The sequence below is a fragment of the Sorex fumeus genome, unplaced genomic scaffold (genome assembly GCF_029834395.1).
Source record: "Sorex fumeus unplaced genomic scaffold, SorFum_2.1 ptg000091l, whole genome shotgun sequence".
NCBI lineage: Eukaryota > Metazoa > Chordata > Mammalia > Eulipotyphla > Soricidae > Sorex > Sorex fumeus.
The window spans coordinates 3130594-3150967 of record NW_026606148.1 but is presented as its reverse complement, the minus strand read 5'-3'; the positions used below and the strand labels follow the sequence as shown (position 1 = coordinate 3150967).

The 20374-nt window shown below is 46.0% G+C and overlaps 1 protein-coding gene across 1 annotated transcript in view; it reads left to right on the top strand.

Moving 5' to 3' along the window:
* The first annotated feature begins 19717 nt into the window (after positions 1 to 19717).
* Positions 19718 to 20374, top strand: part of NTM (neurotrimin) — a 1044600-nt gene continuing 1043943 nt past the window's right edge. The window contains exon 1 of the mRNA XM_056131451.1: positions 19718 to 20066. Within this exon, the coding sequence (XP_055987426.1) occupies positions 19985 to 20066 (82 nt within the window). The 5' untranslated portion in view covers positions 19718 to 19984. The remainder of the gene's footprint in view (positions 20067 to 20374) is intronic.

Here is a 20374-nt window from a genome sequence, read left to right as displayed (position 1 = left end):
ACTGCAGAGTGGTGGAGCATCCCCACCGTGGGTGGGCTCAGTCCTCAGGATGCGTGTTGCACAGACCAGCCCCACCACTCACAGTCAGCGTCTATGGTGTGAGCAATGGTCAGTGCTGGGTGTGCCTCCGGAATTGCAGAGAAGAGCAACAGAAACTGATTTTCAGGAGTTCAGGACGAGCTGGGAAAGGACATCACACGCACATTTGTGGGGAATACTGAGGAAGGACAAAATCCTGAGTAGACCCCAAATTGCTCTTATTGGTGCTTATTAATAGTTTCTGCCTCTGTCACTATCTCTCTCTCCAGGCACACAGTATTCTCAGGGGCCATCAGATGGCATCTGTATCTCAGTTTCCTCCGGCTGCAGGGTGTGCCCACTTCATCTGTGCTTTCTCCTCTGGCCTTCAGGTGAGAGTACCCCATGCCTGTCCCATCCCCTCTGGCCCCATGCTCAATTCCGGGAAGGATGTCCCAAGAGACCAGGCACCCAGAGCAAGTGCACAATATCCAACCTCTGTATCTATTCGCTGATTTTCAGTCATCTCAATAAAAGCCGACCGTTTTCCACGGGGTGTGAATTTCTCAGCTCTTACATTGCTCTGCTTCTAGTTCAGGAACATATTTTCCCAAATACCAAATGCTTATGGAAGGCAGCAAAGTGCAGGAGGAAACATCACACCCCGTGCTCCGTTCCTGGCCCCCCAGGGAAGAAGCTCGTTGGCTGCTGCCCCTCTCTCTGCTTCCGTCTCAGCACACATGCACCCGCTTCTGTATCTTCTGTGATAAATGGGACACTGTCGTCATTGTTCTTGGATTTATGTTTCATGCAATAATATGATTCGGAGTTATTTCCGCGGCACGGTCCCCATAGAAACCCCATTCTTTCAAACCACTGTCGAGAGACGGGAAGAACAAAGGGGTATTTAACATCTACCCTGCTTGTGTTTCCATTCTTACCACTATGCCCCCCGCTAATACCAGTCGCTGTGGCTCTTCATGCCCCTGCTTGTTTCTCTAGGGTAGAAGACGTACAGGTAGAACTGATGACTTACGAGGAAAACACATTGAAGGAGAATCAGACGAAGAGCTCAGTGGAATGACTCACCAGCCTAGCAAGCATAAGATCACAAGTTCGATCCTTGGTGTCACCACATATGCCCTGCGTATTTCTGAAAACTCCGTGTTTGTGACTCTTGGCACTGCCAGCAAGTTCTGGCTAGGATTCTGTCAGGTGTGTGTAAGCATCATAATAAAGAATCTTGGAAGCAGCACCCCTAAAAGAAAGATGTGCAAACTCCAAGGCAGGAAAGGACTCTGCATGCATGAGCAGCTCCAGTAGAGAGTGTGTCCTCTGGTGAACATGAGTGCAAACACAAGAACTCTCAATGAGCAGCATGGAGCAGTATGGGAGTACCGAGACCCTGGTAGTGACCCGGGGTGAGCTGTATAACCCAATGTGCAAACACCACACCAACAACCAAGCAGGGGAGAGCGAATGAAGAAACATGGATCAACACTGTCGACCAGACTGTGAAAATCCTCTCATACATCCTCAGCAGCCCTCAACACGTTAATAATCTAGAGAAATTGTGTTTGTGTGGTGGGATGGGGCAGAGTGTCATCCCGAGGGGACATCTCAGCTGATGAGCAAGTTTGCCTTTGAATCTTCTTTCTACGTTTTCTCTGCTACCTGCTTAACTGCTTCTATTTTTTGGTGTGGTAGTGGGTTCTCTCACCCATGTGCCAAAGCTGCACTGGCCTGTTTTAACTCTGAAATGTAATGAGTAGAAGGGAGGGTGCACTGCTGAGCTGTCAGAGAATATCAATAGAGGCTGGAGAGATATTAGAGCATTTGCCTTGCATGCAGCCAACGTGGGTTCAATCCCCAGCACCCTGTGCAGTCCCCCAAGCTCCACCAGGAGTGATTCTTTAATCAGAGCTGGGAATAAGCCCTGAGCATTGCTACTTGTGGTCCCAAAACAACAACAACAACAACAACAAGCATTCTGATACAAATTCTAGTTCTCCTGGATCTTAAGTTCCCCTGGCAAGTGATAGATAGTGCACACAATTCATTTTCTAAAAATAAGGAAACATGGGATTTGAGTGATAGTACAGTGGGTAGGGTGTTTGCTTTGCATGCAGTAGACCAGGGTTTGATCCCTGACACTGCATATGGTCCCTCGAGGCTACTAGGAGTGATTCCTGAGTGGAGAGCCAGATGTAATTTACAATTCTTCTGTCAACAATGCCCACAGACTCTTATGGAGAAATAAGACAATGAAGTCAGATCTTGAGCCAGAGAACCAAAAAATTCACCATTCACAAACATGTGTACCTGGTATTTTTCTGCGACGTCCCAGGTGTTGAAATGAACACAGAGCACAGAGTTCTCTGTTGTGTGCAGTTGCCTGTTTTCTGGGATTCAAGGAGGGGAACGCCCCCTCAGCTGTCGAAGAACGGTGGGGCCTGAAGAGGGAATAGGTGGTGGGTAGAACAGGAAGTTAGGGAGAAAAATCAGTTTTTCTATCAAAATATTGCTCCATGGCACCAACATTTCTTTTACGTGTCTTTCCACTTTGTTTATGGAGTCTTTTGTCATGCAGACATTTATAATTTTTGTACAAAAAAGATCTGTCAATCTTTTCTTTTACAAATTCTAGGTTTTGTATCTTACTTAGGAAAGTATTCTGATATACAAATTAAAAATACATTCTTTTTGATGTCTTTTCAAAGACTTTAAAAATCTTGGATTTTTTTTTTACCATAAGTCCTTCAATCCATCCTGAAATATTTTTGTATAAAATCAACTCTCTCTGTCTTTCTCTCTGTCTCTGTCTCCCCCTCCCTCCCTGGGGAAACAATGATTATTTTCATAGCATCTTTTATTTAAGAATCAATTTATTTTCCACTCATTTAAGTGACACTTGCTGAAAACTAAATTCCAAAATGATCTTGCTCTAAATTTTCTTTTGGGTGAGGATCACAGATTTGGAGCAAGAATGAGAAGGGAGTTGTAAGTGTGTTGTTCCTTCAGTCTTGCATACTGAGTCTATTTTACAAAGATGCTGTGATTCTAGCATTAAACACAAATATAATGTGTTTTCATGTAATAGGTCTCAAATTCAACAAGTGAATTCTTTTTTATCTGCCTCTAAGAACCTGTGAGCTCTTCCGATACTTGAGAAAAAGAATTGGATATGCTGGATTCCTAAAACATTTTAAAAGATCATTTTGACTCTGTAATTCCATTATGTAATGAGACTCTATTGTGTTCTTTTTAATACGCTGGTAGACATATTTTGAAATGGATTAGAGGATCATTCTTCTATTCAGGGTTTCTGCCTATGGAGTAAATGTTGATAATTCCATATTCCAAAGTAAACATCTATTCCATCTAGATATTTAAACTGTAATTCATTTCTTTTTTTCCACAATGTTGCTTGTATATTTCCTTGACATAGGTAAGCTTTGGTTTATCTATTTTATCGTTGTTTTCAAATAAACACATTTTATTTTTATTGATCCAGCTTTCTGTTTTTACTGTTGTTTCTTTCTCTTTTTCTGGTTAGTCATTTCTTCGACTGAATCATTTTCAAAATTAACTTTGTGGCGAACATAGACTCCTTGCTCTAGTTAAAGCTGAAGAAAACAAGCAGGACTTGGTGGCAGAGTCAATCTCCTTTCCTACTAAAATAAACTCAACAATGCTAGCTCATTCTCTCATTTTCTCCTTCTCCCTCTTTGGAGCATGAATGCAATGTTTGAAGAAACACAGTTATCTTGGGAGTGAAGGTAAAGACTAATAAGAACGTTGAATTGAGTCTGTTTAACCACTGAGCCAGTGGAGCCAGAGTGGGTATCTGTTCAGCCCTGTACTTCTAAGTGAAGAAAAACAAGAGATTCTCTTATTGTAGTATTTTATTTGGTAGTATGTTTGCTCACTATTTGTAAAAATATCCCTAATACCTATGGGCGCCTACTGAACTGATTCCTAATATTTCTTGTTATCAAATATTACAGTGGAAGACTGTAGATTTTCTTTGACTGTGTTCTAATACAATACATGATTTAAACAATGCATGATTTAATATGTATTGTTCTGCACTTTATAAATATTTTGTGACTCATTTGAATTGCTTTTTTGCTATTTTTCTCTTTTCAAATTGTTTCTACATTTCTTTGTTAATTTCTAAGTTTTTTAATTTTAGAACATGACTATAGCTTTCTGGCCTTTAAAATGTATTGAACTTTCCCCCTGTTTTATTGAGATAATTGACACATATCACTGCATAGGTTTAAGGTGTACAATGCAATGGTTTGACTGTTACATATGTGAAATAGTTATCACAATAAAACAGGGAGAAAGGTCTAGTTGCCATACAGCTGTCATGAGGATGTTTTGACCTGATTATAGTTGATTCTTGAAGTTTTATTATGCTAGAAAAAGAAATGAACTCTCAATATTTTTTGTTCTATTCATAATTTTTTGAGCCACAATTGATGTCAGTGCTCAGGGCTTATTTCTGTTCCTGTGCTCAGGATAACTCTTGGTGATGCTGGGATAAGTCATATTCAGTACTAGAGATAGAACCTGGATAACCACTGTGCTCTCTTGTCCTCTATATTTTAAATTTAATTTTTCCTTTTTCTTTTCATCTCTTTCATACACCAATTTTTGTATAATTTCTCCCTTCCTTCCTTCCCCCCCCCCTTCTTTTTCTTTTCTTTTTTTTCCTTTTGGCTTTCCGAGTCACACCTGGTGATGCTCAGGTGTTACTCCTGGCTCTGCACTCAGGAATTACTTCTGGTGGTGCTTGGGGGACCATATGGGACGCCAAGGATTGAACCCAGGTCAGCCATGTGCAAGGCAGATGCCCTCCTTACTGTACTATCGCTCTACCTCATTCCCTTTTGTTTTATCTTAAACACTTATTGTTTTATAGATTGTTGATCTTGTCCCAGAAAATCTGAGTATCAATAATCTCATTTAAAAATGAGGGGAGATGAACAAACACTTCTCCAAAGAAGACAAACAGATGGTCAGTAGGTATATAAAAAGTGTGGATCATCACTTGTTATCAAGGAAATGCAAATCAAAGCATCAGCCAGCTATCATCTCAAACCAGTGAGAATAGCATAAATCAAAAAGACTGGAAACAACCTGTGTTGGCTGGATGAGGTGTCCAAGGAACCCTTATTCACTGCCGGTGAAAATGTTGTCTGATTCAGCTTCCATGAAAAGCAGTATGGAAACATCTCAAAAAAGTAAGACCTGAACTTTCATAGGACACCTGAAATTCCACATTTTTGCATCTACCTCCCCTAAGTACAAAAATATTGATTCATAAATTATGTGCACAACTATGTTTATTGCAGTGTTTAGTTCAGTAGCCACTATAGAAAATAATCCAAATGTCCAATGACAGATGAATGGATAAAGAAGTGGCAGCATCTTTGTGTGTATGTGTGTATGTCTGTGTGTGTGTGTGCAGCACACACAATAGTATGTTATGCAGCTGTAAGGAAAGATGAAATCATGCATTCCACTGCAATATGGGCTTTGGAGGGCACCATATCCAGCAAAATACATCAGAGGGAGGAAGAAAATACTGACTCATCTCACTTTTCTATGGAACAGAGAGGCAAAACCACAAAGAAATAGACTGTCTAAAGCAGTGACAAACTCTTAGTCCTGAGGTATAAAACTGGTTTTCAAGTACTGGAGAATGGGACAGGAGAAAATGAAGATAGACTGGAGGTGACACAGGGACAGTTGTGGAAGGTCACAGACATTTGGTGATGGTGGGGAGTAAACACATAATGACATCGTCGTCACAGAACCTCAACACTATTGTCACCATAGTCCCTCGACTACCATAATGAAGACTACCATAATGCATGCATAAAATCTTCTGAATGTACTTATCACATTTGTGTTCTTACTCTGATTAAAGTTCTATGTTATATTTATGCAAGGACTGCTAATTGAGGGTTATGCATTTCTCCTGGCATATGTAAAATTTTTTTATTTTGTGTTTGAACTGAAGCTCGAGACTATGATATCTTCTTGGTGGGTTGCATTAACGAGCCCTTGAAGAATCTTTTCTCCCGATTACGTTTCCCACGTGGATCTCTGCTTCCCTTGGTAGTAAAGCCTTTGCAGGAGGTTCTGCCCTCATTTTTCTCACATTATTAACATTTCTGCATGACCTTCTTTTCTGTATCTTTACTACAGAGCCTGAAACTAGATTTCCCCACAAACTTGGGTTTTAATAAAGCGAAGGCACACGTATTTCTTGGTAGTGAAATTTTTGTGCTTTTATCTCCTTATCTGCGCTATGTTGCTGACATCTTTTTAGTTGCTTATTATACCAACTCTAGAACTTTTGTATTTATTAAGCTGTTTGTGTTTCTATTTTTTCCTCTTTATTTTCATTCTTTATTTTTCTTTCAAATAGCTTGGAAGTTCTATATTATCTTTCAATACTTTTGCTGCTGCTCTAAGCATCTTTATTACATGAAATTAAATGCATCTTTTAAAATACAGAGCTAGTTATTAGGCCTTCCCTTTCTTTAATAATACAGAATATTTGGACCAGAGATCTACTACAGCATACAGTATGTAGTACACTTGCCTTGCATGAGGCTGACCCTGGTTTGATCCCTCAGCACCACATATGTTCCCCTGAACAGTGCCACTAGTGATCCCTGAGCACAAAGCCAGGAGTAAGCCCTGAGCACTGCTGGATGTGGCCCTACTAAAATAATAACACAAATTTTCGTATTATTATCTTTTACTTTTTTTATTCCCTGCCTCATAGCTGTCTGCTTGCTGTTCTTGCCCACGTGAAGAGTAACTGACGTGTGAGTTTTCAATGCTAGGGTTTTGCCTCTTCACCTATTTGCTTTCACAAAACACAAACATCAGAGATGCTTTAGCGTGAGCTGATCATATTGCTGGTTTCTTGAAACTCTACTCGTGTCTGCACTTGTGTGGCTTTGGCACTTTGGCATTTAGTTGCTGTAGCAACTAAGACAAACATTCTGGTGTGTGCACCATAGACTCACTGTCACAAATGATGTAGGCTGAGCCCTGCCTGGATCTCAATGAGTTTAATGTTGTCAATAAAATCACTATTGATGGGAGAGAAAGGGGTACACTTATGTGTGGGAGTGTATGTCAGTGTGTGAGAAGGTGTGCATGCATGAATGTGTGTGAATGTGTATGAATCTATGCATGTTTGTGAAGATGTATGAGTGTGTGTGTGTGTGTGTGTGTGCATGCATGCACGACTGTGTGGAAGGGTCATTTCAAGTTGTTTGGTTTTGGTTTGAGGGCCATACCTGGAGGTTCTCAGGGCTTAGTCCTGGCTCTGTGCTCGGGGATCAGCTTTGGTGTGGCTAGGGGCACTGCATGTATTATGAATCAGGGCATCAAATCCACTATACTATCCATGGATCATCTTTTCAGTGTTAATGAAGAATCACACTTCATGGTCAGGTAAATGTTGCTTATCGCTATAAAAGTTTTATATCTAATAACATACAACACAAACTGCCAAAATCTGTTCCCTCACATACCTGTTTACCACCGCATACTGATGCTTCTAGAATGCTCTAGAAGGCATGAACTGTGTCTGTTTCTATCACAGCAACAGGAAGCTATGCACGGTATTCTCAGCACCACCCCCACCCTTCTTCCAAGAACACACCTCTTTTTCCTGTGGGAGAGGTTCAAGGAACAGTGTTAGACCTGAACTCGCTTTCTCCATGTTTTAGCAATCAACTTTCACGCATGTCTATATTTTGTCAATACATAACATCCCCAGTAAACTTTTCTAGATTAAATGCCAGACACGCTGCAGTTGAATTCATTGATCAAGCCAAGAATCTACTCTTAAATCTAAAAAAAAAGAAAAGAAATCAAAGTTAGAGCCAATAAAACTCCGAGTTTTAATGTAAAATCAATCTTTTGTTTCCTTTTAAAAAAAGCACTTTTCCCCAAATAATTGTATTTCTCTACCTTATTGAGAAGCATTGCTCTTGTGTTTGGGCCACTGATTTATTCTGGGTTGTCTGAGTTCCGATGGCTTTACAGCAGTGCTGCTTTTAATTCTATGAGGCTGTTTTCACTCCCCAGCTCCCTAATGGGGTGTCTGCAATTCACACAGAAACTTTCCCTGAAAAATTAGCAGAGTGAATGTGGGTCCTCGAGGGACCGGGGAGGAGAGCTCAGACACAGCCCCGTCTGCACACCCAGTCAGCCTCCAAGCTTCGAAATCATCTTCCTCTCTCCTTGAGCTTTCTTTCTCTTGCTGTTTTTCTTTTTCAGTGCCACGCCACTGAGTGTGTGTTTTCTCTTTTGCTAATGATGACTAATGACCGAGTCAGTGGAAAGAGGTAAGGTTGGGGTGGTGGGGGGGGGGGAGGGGGGAGTTCTAGCCCATCACACTGCATCTCCTTCTTGAGACTAGGCGACCTCGCCCTTCTCTTTCTTCAGAAAAGATCTCCTATCTTCAGTCCTGTCACTTCTCTGAGACTCCTTCCAGATCTGCCATGCAATCATTTCCCTCCCTCCATCTCCCTAATCAAAGCACAGGCAAGCAAAGACGGCAGATATTTTAAGATATGACATCAGAGCTGCACGCTTACTTTGAAGCTAGCCATGCCACTTAGAGGAAGAGACACGTGCATTTATGTTGCCATCTGCGTTTTTTGTTTGTTTATTTGTTGGCCGGTTGGTTTATTTGGGGGGAAAGTAGTTTGGCCCACACCTAGTGGTACTCTGGAGCTGTTGCTGACTCTGTGCTCAGGAGTGCCCCCTGGTGGTGCTCAGGCTCCAACTGAGGTGCGGAGGATTCTAAGCGCTGTCTGCCCCCATGTAAGGCAAGTCCTTGCTTTCTCTCTGGCCTTGTGTTAACATTCTGACTGCAAAGAAAAGTCATGGAGGTGCCCAAGGGGGGCTGAAGCAATAGTACAGCGGGTAGGGCATTTGCCTTGCACGCAGCCAACATGACCGACCCGAGTTCGATTCCTCTGCCCCTCTCAGAGAGCCCAGCAAGCTACCGAGAGTATCTCGCCCACACAGCAAAGCCTGGCAAGCTCCCCGTGACATATTCAATATGCCAAACACAGTAACAAGTCTCACAATGTTACTGGGCCCGCTCGAGCAAATCGATGAACAATGGGAGGACCGTGACCGTGTCCAAAGGACCTTAAAAATATTTACTTTGGAATTAGAAGAGAGTTCAGAGTTAGGGTGTTTGCCAGCACTTCTAATCGTTCCTCTCTTCTTGGGGGGGTGGGGGTGGGGTCACACCGAATGGTATTCAGGGCTTACTCCTGGCTCTGCACTCAGGGATCACTCCTGGCAGGCTTGCGGGACCATATGAGGTGCCGGGATTGAACCTCATGTGCAAGCAAGCTTCCTACCCACTGTACTATCACTCTGGTCCCTGCAAATGGCCCCCTGAGCATCGCCAGAGGTTCTCCCAAGCAGAGCCAGGAATAGTCCTTGAGCATCAATGGGTTTGTCCTCCCCCCCACCCCCCGCCCCATGTAATGTTTAATTTTATTTCCCTCCTCATCAAAAGAATATGCGGCATGGGGGTATGACCTGCATCCAACAGATCACGAGTACAATTCTAAGCCAGACAAAGAGCAGGGTACAGGCTGGGTGGCCCGGAGCACACGGCGGGTTCAGGCTCTGGTCTCTGTCTCCCTGTGTCTGAGCATCAATCAAGGGTTCAGGCTTTTGAGGCTGTCGACTCCACACCTTTTATAGGCACTTAATTCACTCAGAAATTAAAACTATATACATACTCCTTACAGTAAGTCCCATTATTCTCCTGTGTGACACCTGATTTGATTTTAAGCCTTTATATGTCGCTTCTATACCCTACTGTGGGTTGGAATCACTCACAGGTCGGTGATGAATACGTCTGCCTGACTGGCTCAGTTCCCTCCCATGCCCTTCTCCAAGCTTTTTACTTCCCCTGCCAGCCAAAGTCACTAGGGGTCCGTCTGAGGACAGCGCAGGGACAGGGCAGGAGCGGGACAAGCACGTGGCAGCGTCCTTCTCACCACTCCCAGAATCTCCTGCTTCCTGCTTTGCAAAGAGATGCTCAGAATCTCTATGGAGGAACAGTCAGAAAAGCCCTTGGCCTGGCCGCACCTCCCATCTCACTCCCTTTTGTCTCCCGTAAGCTTTGCTTTGTGGAGCAGCTGGAAATGGGCCCAAGGAACAGTAACTGGGACTCAGGCACTTGCCTTGCAGGCTGGTCTCCAGCACCAAATGGTCCCCTCAGCATGCCACGAGTCACTCCTGAGTGCACAGCCTGGGTAGCTCCCCAGCACTCCTGGGTGTGGCCCCAAAGCCAGAATAAGAAAAGAGCAAGAAGCTGGAACCCTTTCACGGGGCATTTGAAGACAATTGCTTTCTGCAGATTGCAAAGAAAGTGTTTTGGTGGTCTGCGTCCTGAAGGCAGGGTCTGCGTGAGCTTCTAACTGAGGGCGGCCCAGCCTGGGAATCTGTGTTGAATGCCACCCAGCCCGGGCATCTGTTTTTTATCATCACCCTGGTGATGCAGACAATTACCAAGGAGGCACTTGAGGTGTGTGTTTGACATGAAAGCCAAGAGCTTTCGTGGCTTCGTTTTGGTTCCTTCCCAGGAACTCTGTGAAGTAGGTATTATTATTTCCACTTTACGGATGAGATGGGAGAGATGAGATGAGAAAATTGAGCATCTCAGACTCGAAACCGATAAACGGCATTAGGCTCAAATCCAGGTCTTGTGATTTTTAAAGCTCGAATTCTTTCTTCTGTGCAATGATGCCACACGGGCTTCTTTTGGAAATAGGGAAGGGATAACGTGCAGAAATCCAGGTTGATGACCGTGCCCATATAATGCCGGTTCGAAACATGAAGAGGTCTCCTTTCGGCGAGAATGAAAATGTAAATCTCTTTGTTCTTCCAAGCTTGACTTCACTTTAGTATCAGCTTAGGCAAGTGATCACTGCTCTAAATTTCATGCTCAAAACAGACCCCTCCCCCAAATCTGCATTACTTGTAACCAAAACTCTTTTTTTGTTTGTTTGTTTTTGCTTTTTGGGTCACACCTGGCGATGCACAGGGGTTACTCCTGGCTCTGCACTCAGGAATTACCCCTGGCAGTGCTCAGGGGGCCATATGGGATGCTGGGAATCGAACCCGGGTCGGCCGCGTGCAAGGCAAAAGCCCTACCCGCTGTGCTATTGCTCCAGCCCCCCAAAACTCTTTTCATTCATGTCAAAAGTGAGGCCATGTCCAAGATGGCCTCACCACTATCCCTTCCTGGAGGGGCCTCCTTTCTTTTTATTTTTTTTTAATTTATTTTTTATTAGTGAAACACCATGAGGTACAGTTGTAGATTTACAAATTTTTGTGCTTGGGTTTCGGTCATACCATGATCAAATACCCATCCCTCCACCAGTGCCCATTTTCCACCACCATGAATAATATCCCTCCCCCCATACCCCCCACCCCCCTGCCACTGTGGCAGGGCATTCCCTTTTGTTCTCTCTCTCCTTTTGGGTGTTGTGGTCAGCAAAAGGAGGGCCCTCCTTTCAAAGGGGGACATTGCTCTCTTTCCTCCAGGCCTCTCTGCCTCCTAGAAATGATGCTGCAAAGGGGAACTGGACTTTCCTATACCCCAGGGCCGAGAAGGGCAGGTGGAGGGCTCCTCTGGGCCTCAGGGCAGGCAGATCACAGTGGGCGGATGGTGCAACGGGAGAGGCTTTTGTTAAGTCCTGAGCATGATTCAGTGCTGCTCTTTAGACTGAAGTTCCCGCAGTCCTTGCCATAATAGCAGAGAGAAATCAGAAACAGGGCGCCACACCCCCTCTCCCTGCCACTTCCCCCACACCACACAGCACGGCCTGGGCTCCTGGCCTGGCTCATGGGGATAGACCATCCACACCCAGGGCCAGAGGCTGCTGTCAAGGGGAGGACAGGTGTGGCTCAGGGCAGTGTGCTGAGAATTCACTGTCCCTGCAGGCACGAATTTACCTCCCTAGCTCACTCTCAGCCTCCTGAGTGGGGAAACAATGAAAGACACCCCCGATCCATGCACTCCTCCTCGGCAAGGCAATTCAACCCCATACCTGTCTCCTCTGCTGGTTCCCGATTCCTGAGGCCTCTGCTGCATGCCTTCCCCACAAACAACCAACAACAAGAGCATTTCTGCACTCAAGTTCTCTCAACCTCAAGGAAACCATTCTTCATTTTGGAGATTTTGGTTTGGGGGCCACAGCTGTCTTTGTTCAGGGTTCAACCCTGGAAGTGCTTAGAAAACCATATGGCGTGCCAAGGATCAAACCTAGGTTGGCCACATGCAAGGCAAACTTTTTATCCATAGTACTATAGCTCTGGTCCCTCTCAAAGAGATCACTCTTCAAACTATTATTAAAAAATACAGTGATTTCAATGGAGTACTATGTAGCTGTTAGAAAAGATGAAGTCATGAAATTCACATACAAGTGGTACTACATGGAAAGTATCATGTTAAGGGAAATGAGTCAGAAAGAGCGGGATAGACACAGAAAGATTGCATTCATCTGGGGAACATAAAGCAACAAAATGGGAGACTAACACTCAGGAGTGGCCGAGATTAGTACCAGGAATTTTGCTCCATGACTTGGAGGCCAGCCACTCCACTTCAGTGCTAGGGGAAAAGGCAGCTCAGATAGAGAAGGGAGAACCAAATAAAGGGTGTTGGGAGGATCCCCCCAGGATGGGAGAAGCATGCTGAAAGTAGACTATAGACCAAACATGATTGCCACTCAATGCCTCTCTTGCAAACCACAGGACCCGAAAGGAGAGAGAGAGAGGAGAGAGAGAGAGAGAGAGAGGGAGAGAGAGAGAGAGAGAGAACAAAAGGGAATGCCCTGCCACAGTGGCAGGGTGGGATGGAGGGGATGGGGGGGTGGGAGGGATGCTGGGACCCGTGGTGGTGGAGGATGGGCTCTGGTGGAAGGATGGGTACTTGGGTACTTGATCATTGTAACTGAAACCCAAGCACAAAAATTTGTAAGTCTATAACTGTATCTCACGGTGTTTCATTAATAAATAAATAAATAAAATTTTAAAATACAGTGATTTATATTGTTATTCATAATTGAATTTCAGGCCTACAATGTTCCAGCACCAATCCTACCACCAGTGTCAACTTTTCTCCACAATGTCCGAGGTCCCCCTGCACTGCCTCCTTAATAGGCACCTTTTGAAGTTTGGCTGCTGTAGTTTGGGTCTCCTGCCTACGGGACCCTTGGTTGTGTAGTTTAGATATAAACATACACCAAACTTATACACCACCAATGTGCCTGGGGTCCCAGCCCCTGCCCTTTACCTCGCATCTTATTCTTGCTCCCATTCTTGACCTCTTTATTCCTATGATCAAGGGTTCCATGTGATCTGGGCATCCCCCATCCCATTCCGTCCTTGACTCTTGAGCATTCTCTGTAACTCTTGGGGCAGGAAGGGGTCACCATTCTGCCCAGAACTGGGGGTCTCTCTTCCTACATTAATTTTGCATCCAGACCATTGATTTCCTTCAGACCCTTGAACTCTGAAGCAGATAGCGTGACACGTGCAGCTGGTGGATCCAAGAGACAAGTCCCCACGTGTGCAGATGTGCGGTTGAGGGACTCACACCTCCCAGCTCCAAGGAAGGAACAGGGGTTGCGGGCTGGCCATCAGCTCCAAGGACTAGAGAGTATGTCTTGCATGCTTGTTAGCTCCCCAGATCTATTGGACCCCCTGAGTATCCCAAGTGTGGTTCTGGTGGTCCCCAGCTCTGCTGGTCCCATGCTTCATTGTCTCACCACGGTATGGCACAGGTCAGGCCCACACAACCAGGCTCAGCATTTCCGGGAGTGGCCCTTGTTCACCCACCCAAGGCCTGCTGGGGAGTCTCCCCCAACAAGAACTGTTCTTCTAAGATGCCCATTCTAATGCCTTGCTCCCCCAGTTAGATCTGCTTTGCTCGTTCTCTGGCCTCTAGATCTAGGAAGCCCATGTGGTCCTAGGCCAGCCCATATGGAAGTCAGCATCCTCACACCTGGGAACAGGGGCACCGAGGATTCCCAGTTCTAAAACCTGAGAGTCAAAGACCTACACCTAAATCTGAAAGGTGAGGAGAACAGTGTCCATGCAGCCCTCTTCCTTCAGCAGCAGTCTGAGTGGCTCTGTCCACTTGTCTCATGGGCAAGGCTCAATTCTACTTTCCAGCCTGTGTTCAGCTCCACAGGTCCCCCACTGGCCCTGCAATCCCTCAGACTCGTGGTGCTACAGCACATAGCCAAGGATGGGAGAAGAGTGTCCACACCGGAGAACCAACAGGACCTTTGGCTGAACCCAGAACCCAGGGTAAGCATTTCTCTGCAGTGGGTTCCAGCCAGAGCTTCTAGACACTTCTGCACTTGCCTGGTGCTGCATGCTCAGGAGACTTTTGGGTCGGCCATTCTGGAGATCTCTTTTTCCTTGGTGAAGGTGCTAAGTGCGATTCTGAAACAGTCCCTGTTGCCAGGAGGGAGAGTTCAGGGATGCAGAGAGTAATTCCTCTAGTGACACGGGACAGACACAGACAGACAGACAGACACACACACACATGCACACTTGCATGCACGCACGCACGCACACACGTATGCACACACACAAAAACGCACGCACACCTGCACGCGTGCACACACACACACACACACACACACAACTGCACTTCCACCTTCAGGCACAGATCCCAGGTAATACCAACTCCAGGAATCCAGGGGCAGAGCTGAATCCAGCTTCTCACTGTGCTCCTTCACTCAGGGCTCTGAGACTGGTATTAGTGGGCAGTCGGTCTGTGCCTGGCATGGTGCCCTTAGCTGGTGGAGGGCTCGGTCATACAGCAGCAGCACATGGCATTCGGTTCCATTTTTTTAAAAATTTTTATTAGTGAGACACCATGAGGTACAGTTGTAGACTTACAAATTTTGTGCTTGGGTTTCAATTATACAGTGATCAAATACCCATCCCTCCACCAGTGCCCATTTCCCACCACCACGAATCCCAGTATCCCTCCCGCCCCCCATTCCCCCCATCCCACCCTGCCTCTGTGGCAGGGCATTCCCCTTTCTTCTCTCTCTCCTTTTGGATGTTGTGGTTTGCAAAAGAGGCATTGAGTGGCAATCATGTTTGGTCTATAGTCTATTTTCAGCATGCTTCTCCCATCTTTAGGGATCCTCCCAACACCCTTTATTTGGTTCCATTTAAAAAATTTTTTTTAATTGCTATTGCTTGATCCCAAGAGATAGTTACAGCTGATAGGGAGCTTGCCTTGCCCACTGCCAATCCAGATTCCATCCCCGGCATCTCATATGGTCCCCTGAGCACTGCCATGAATAATTCATGAGTGTAAAGCCAGTGACTCCTGAGCATCATGGATGTGGCCCCCAAACAAATTAACAACAACAAAATGCTGTTGTACAACAAGGGAATTGACCACTTTGAATGGTGACCACCCCCTGACCTTGGGTTATGAAATTCAGATTACCAAGCAGTGGAGGGAGAGACAGAATAGCTGTGATGGGATGGAAGGTCTTGGGCACTTTGAGGGTGAATGTTGGTCCTAGAACAGTCATACAACCTGAACTATGGTAAAAATACATTCTCCAAAATGGTTTTGGGACATGCTTGGTGACCATGTGGCACTAAAAATCCAACCCAGTTTGATGGCATTCCAGGCACACGCTGGTAACCACTGCACAGACTTCTAGTCCCTGAATTTGTTTATTTTATAGGGTTTTTTCTCTTCGACAGTGTTTTGGGGTCTAGGAGTCAAAACCCATGAACTTTCCCGGTAGTGGGGACCTGGTAATCAGGTCCCCAGGCTCCCCGTTGAGGACTTCACAAGTGTAAGGCATGTGCACTCCCCCAGCTCACGTTGTTTGCTTTGAGTTCCTGTGTCTTGGGGGCGAGGGGCACAGTGGAGGATGCAATGAGGTGCTCAGGACCTACATTGGCTTTGTGCTCAAGAATGATCTCCTACAGGGGCTGGAACAATAGCACAGCGGGTAGGGCGCTTGCCTTGCACACAGCTGACCCAGGTTCGATTCCCAGCATCTCATATGGTCCCCCGAGCACCGCCAGGAGTAATTCCTGAGTGCAGAGCCAGGAGTAATCCCTGTGCATCGCCAGGTGTGACCCCCCCTCAAAAAAAAAGAATGATTCCCTACAGTGTTCGGGGCACCACGTGTGATGCCAGGTATTTGGGAATTTGAACTGGGGTTGTTAACTCAATGCTGGACTCTCATTGCTTCCAAAGTCTCCACATCTTGATCTATGATCTTGATTTGATGAAGATTCCAGGTGAAGAGTCCAAGAACTCTTGTGGACCCAATGATTGAAAGCTGCTGTCATCCCAGGTAGATGCTTAATAAACCAAGACGTAGACCTCTGGCAGCTTTTGGTGAGATGGTGATAGAAGTTAGTGCCCTTGTTCTCCAGGTAAAGGGCTAAGGACTAGCCCAGTGGCCCCTGCAGAGAAGGGAAGAGCTGGTCCAGAAACAGTGAGTGACCCCTAACCAGTGACCCCTGCAGGGGTGAGCTGGTCCAGAAACACCCTTTTCACCTGCTCTGTTCATCCCAGCTGTGTCCCAGCCACTGCAGAGAATGCACGGAGGGACTGGCATGGAGACGAAGGGAAGGCAGGCTGTCCAGGACAGTTTGACGGGTGTGTGAGTTACAACTCAATGGCGGGGAAAATATTGGATAACAATACCTTAAAAATAAAGGATTTTTTTTCTTTTGGGGTCACACCTGGCAATGCACAGAGGTTACTCCTGGCTCTGCACTCAGGAATTACTCCTGGTGGTGCTCAGGGGACCATATGAGATGCTGGGAATTGAATCCGGGTTGGCTGTATGCAAGGCAAACTCACTACCCACTGTGCTATCACTCCAGCCCCATAAAGTGTCTTTAGGGACCTGAGCAATGATACAGAGGGCAGGATATTTGCCTGGCATACAACCAACCCAGGTTTGAGCCCTGGCATCCCATATTGTCCTCTGAGCCCACTAGGAGTGATCACAGGGTGCAGAGCCAGAATAAACCCTGAGCATCCCTAGGTATGCCCCCTCCCAAAAAGAAAAACAAATGGAGGGTCTTTACTAATGACTTCAGGGTTCTAGTTCACTCACTAAAGACCACGTGCCACAGAGGCAAGTGACAGCGTCCTTGCTGGAGCAGCGAGGACTGCTCCCAGCCTGGTCTCCCACTTCATTACTTCTGCTTCAATTCCCTGGGCTTCCTGCTTGCAGGGGGCACCTCTGTGCACCAGTGAAGAGATCCTCTAAGACTTGTGGTAAACACCAGGACTGTGTCCATGGCAAGTTTGTGACTGATCCCCAAAAGGGGTTGGGCACTTGCCTTGCACAAAGCTGACCCCAGTTCAACCCCAAGCACCACATATTGTCCCCTGAGCCCAGCCAAGCAGTGATTCCTGAGCACAGAGCCAGGAGTAAGTAGTGAGCACCAGCGAGGCCAAAAGAACTTATACATCAAAATTATTATGGGGTTGCAAGGAATGTCAAGTTCTTTCACTGTCCTAAGGCCAAGTGTTCAGTAATGTGTTCCTATGAAATCTTAAGCAGAAATAACAACGAAGCAACTGCCTTTCACTACAAAGTTCAACGGTGACCTGGGATGTGAAGAGCCCCAGATCCACGTGTGTGAGGCTCTGGGTGTGGCCATCAGAACTGCATGTCCTCTGTCCAGCATTGACTGCCCCAGTGACTCAGAGCACTGCAGGAGTGGCCCTGTGCCCCAGAAGATCTCTATTGTACTCCCACAATTACTACCACAAAGCTCATTAAAATGTCTTTTTCTAAAAAAATAAGATAAAATGGGAGTAGGGATGTAGTTCAATGGTGAAGCACTTGCCTCACAAGAATGGATTTTGTCTCCAGCACCACACACTACATGCAAATAAAATACAACTGAAGATTTAATAAAATAATAAAATGACATGCACACACGCACATACATACATGCATATACACACACATACACGCATGCACACACTTACCAAATCCTACTGGAAGCATCTAAAACAAAATCACAGTTGTGCATAACATTAGCAATGACCTGATGCATACATGACTTGTGTTTATCATTTTGAGGGAAGGGTCTTGTTGGGGGCGGTCTCACTGCTTCCACTCTACAGTGGCAGCCGGATATTACTTTTATTTTGCACCTTTAGTGGTAATGGCAGAAGACCTTTGGGGATTTTCTTTGGTAGGGGAAAATATGCAGGACTTTAAACAAAAGCCAAGAAGAGAAATCTATTGATTTCTGTTGCAATATTTTGCAAAAAAGTGGTGGAGCGCTGGGACAAAGATTCTGTACACAGGAGACCCTGGGCTCATTCCCCAGCACTGCACGGTCCTCCGAGCACGGCTGAGATCTGAGCACAAAGCCACGAGTCCCCGCTGAATACTCATGGCTCAAAAGCCAAACATATTTTTTTAATTGGGGAGACCTATAAGATGATTAGCTGTGGCAACCTAGGAGAAACCTTTAAGGGGTATGTGTGGAGGTAGCGGGTGTGCAAAGGGGGGGATTCCTCAGAAACAGCCAGAGAAGGTCAGTTCTGTCCAGAATTTGTAGATCTCCTCATATAACTGGTTTCCCTTAAGGAGAAACCCAAAATGACAATCTCCAGTCTATATGGCCTCAGTCCGTCTTCCAAAAAGTCACTGCACCCACTTCATTATTTGTCACTCACTGACTGTTGTCATCGACTATGAGACAGGAGACAGCCATCCACAGCTCTCTTCGAGCAAAGCCAAGAAGCACACACAAGATCCACACTCAGACAGTCCTTACACACGTCTAGCTTAGAGCCTTCTTGCTGCAGTTCAAACCCCAAGCACTTCCAGGCTTCCTTCGGGTGGTGCTGATTGGCTGAGACACGGGGCAGAAACTCATTCCTCACTCCTCTTTGGGAGAAAGATCTCACATTCGCACTGTGACAGTCAAATCTCAGAAACCTGATCTCTTTCACAGTATCGGGTACCTGAAATTGAGTGGGTGAAAACGAGGTGCTGGACAGGTGTTTGGAAACAGGAGCGATGGATGTGGCAGAAAATATGAAGTTATCTATTATCCTCCAAAGTGAAGTAGGAAGTTGATTGGAAAAGGAGAAAGGAGAGAGAGAGAGAGAGAGAGAGAGAGAGAGAGAGAGAGAGAGAGAGGATGTGTCATAGAATGAAATTTTCATCGCAGTGAAAGAAAGGTACCGGCAAATGAAATCGTACTCATCCTTGCCTCGGAGCATGATAATGTCCCTTTAAAATTTTCTGGGAGCCCATCCCACCTATGGGATTTTTCCAGTGCGAAGGGTATCTCAGTTCAGGAGGGCCGGGGCAAATGCCAGATGGGGGGAAAGGGGGAAATTTTTTTTGTAATGCTTGGGGTTTTGTGACTGTCAGCTTAAAAAATGAAAGTAATATAGAAGGGGCAAAGTGGCATTTATCATTCCATCTCTGCAGGCTTCTGTCTCTTTAATCAGCTAGCCTGATTTGCCCAGTAAATGATTCCTGAGTGTGTGTGTGTGCGTGTGCGTATGTGTGTGTGTGTGTGGCGCGCGCGCGTGTGTGGTGTAGCTCTGTCAGTCATTGGATTAGAACCAATGATTGCAGCTTGTAGGAGGGCTGTCCAGAGCCAGATTGTACGATGTGTCTCAGTGCCAGAGTATGAGTAGAGATAATTACTGAGAAGTCACACTCTCTTACACCCTCGGCTTCTTGTTGTGTCCTTCAGCGAAACAGTGGATTTAAATCTCCTTCCACCAGCTCAAGAGCCTCGCAATCTGTCAGGAGAGAAAGCAAGGGAAAAGCCCCGAACCTGACAAAAAAAAAAAAAAAAGAAGAAGAAAAAGAAGAAGAAGGGGAAAAAAAAAATCATGAAAACCATCCAGGCAAAAATGCACAATTCCCTCTCCTGGGCCATCTTCACGGGGCTGGCCGCTCTGTTTCTCTTCCAAGGTAAGAGGTTTGCGATGGGTTTGCCCACCCAGGACCCAGGCATTGCACTGCACGGCGGCGCGGCGTTGCTTTGTAGGATTCGCGGGTTCCCGAGTCGGCGGTGCTGTGCGGTTTGCAGGTGGAGGCGAGAGCGTTTCAACAGTATGGCTGGGACTTCGTCCTCCCTGCCAGACGGGGAGGGAGACTATTGATTCCAATCGGGCTGCTCCCGGAGCGCAGGGCTGTGTGTGCCTAAGTCCAGGGTGTCTGCGCTCCCGCGAGGTGCGTCGGCTCCGGGCTGCTGTCCCCGGTGCTGCTGGGCTCGGGGC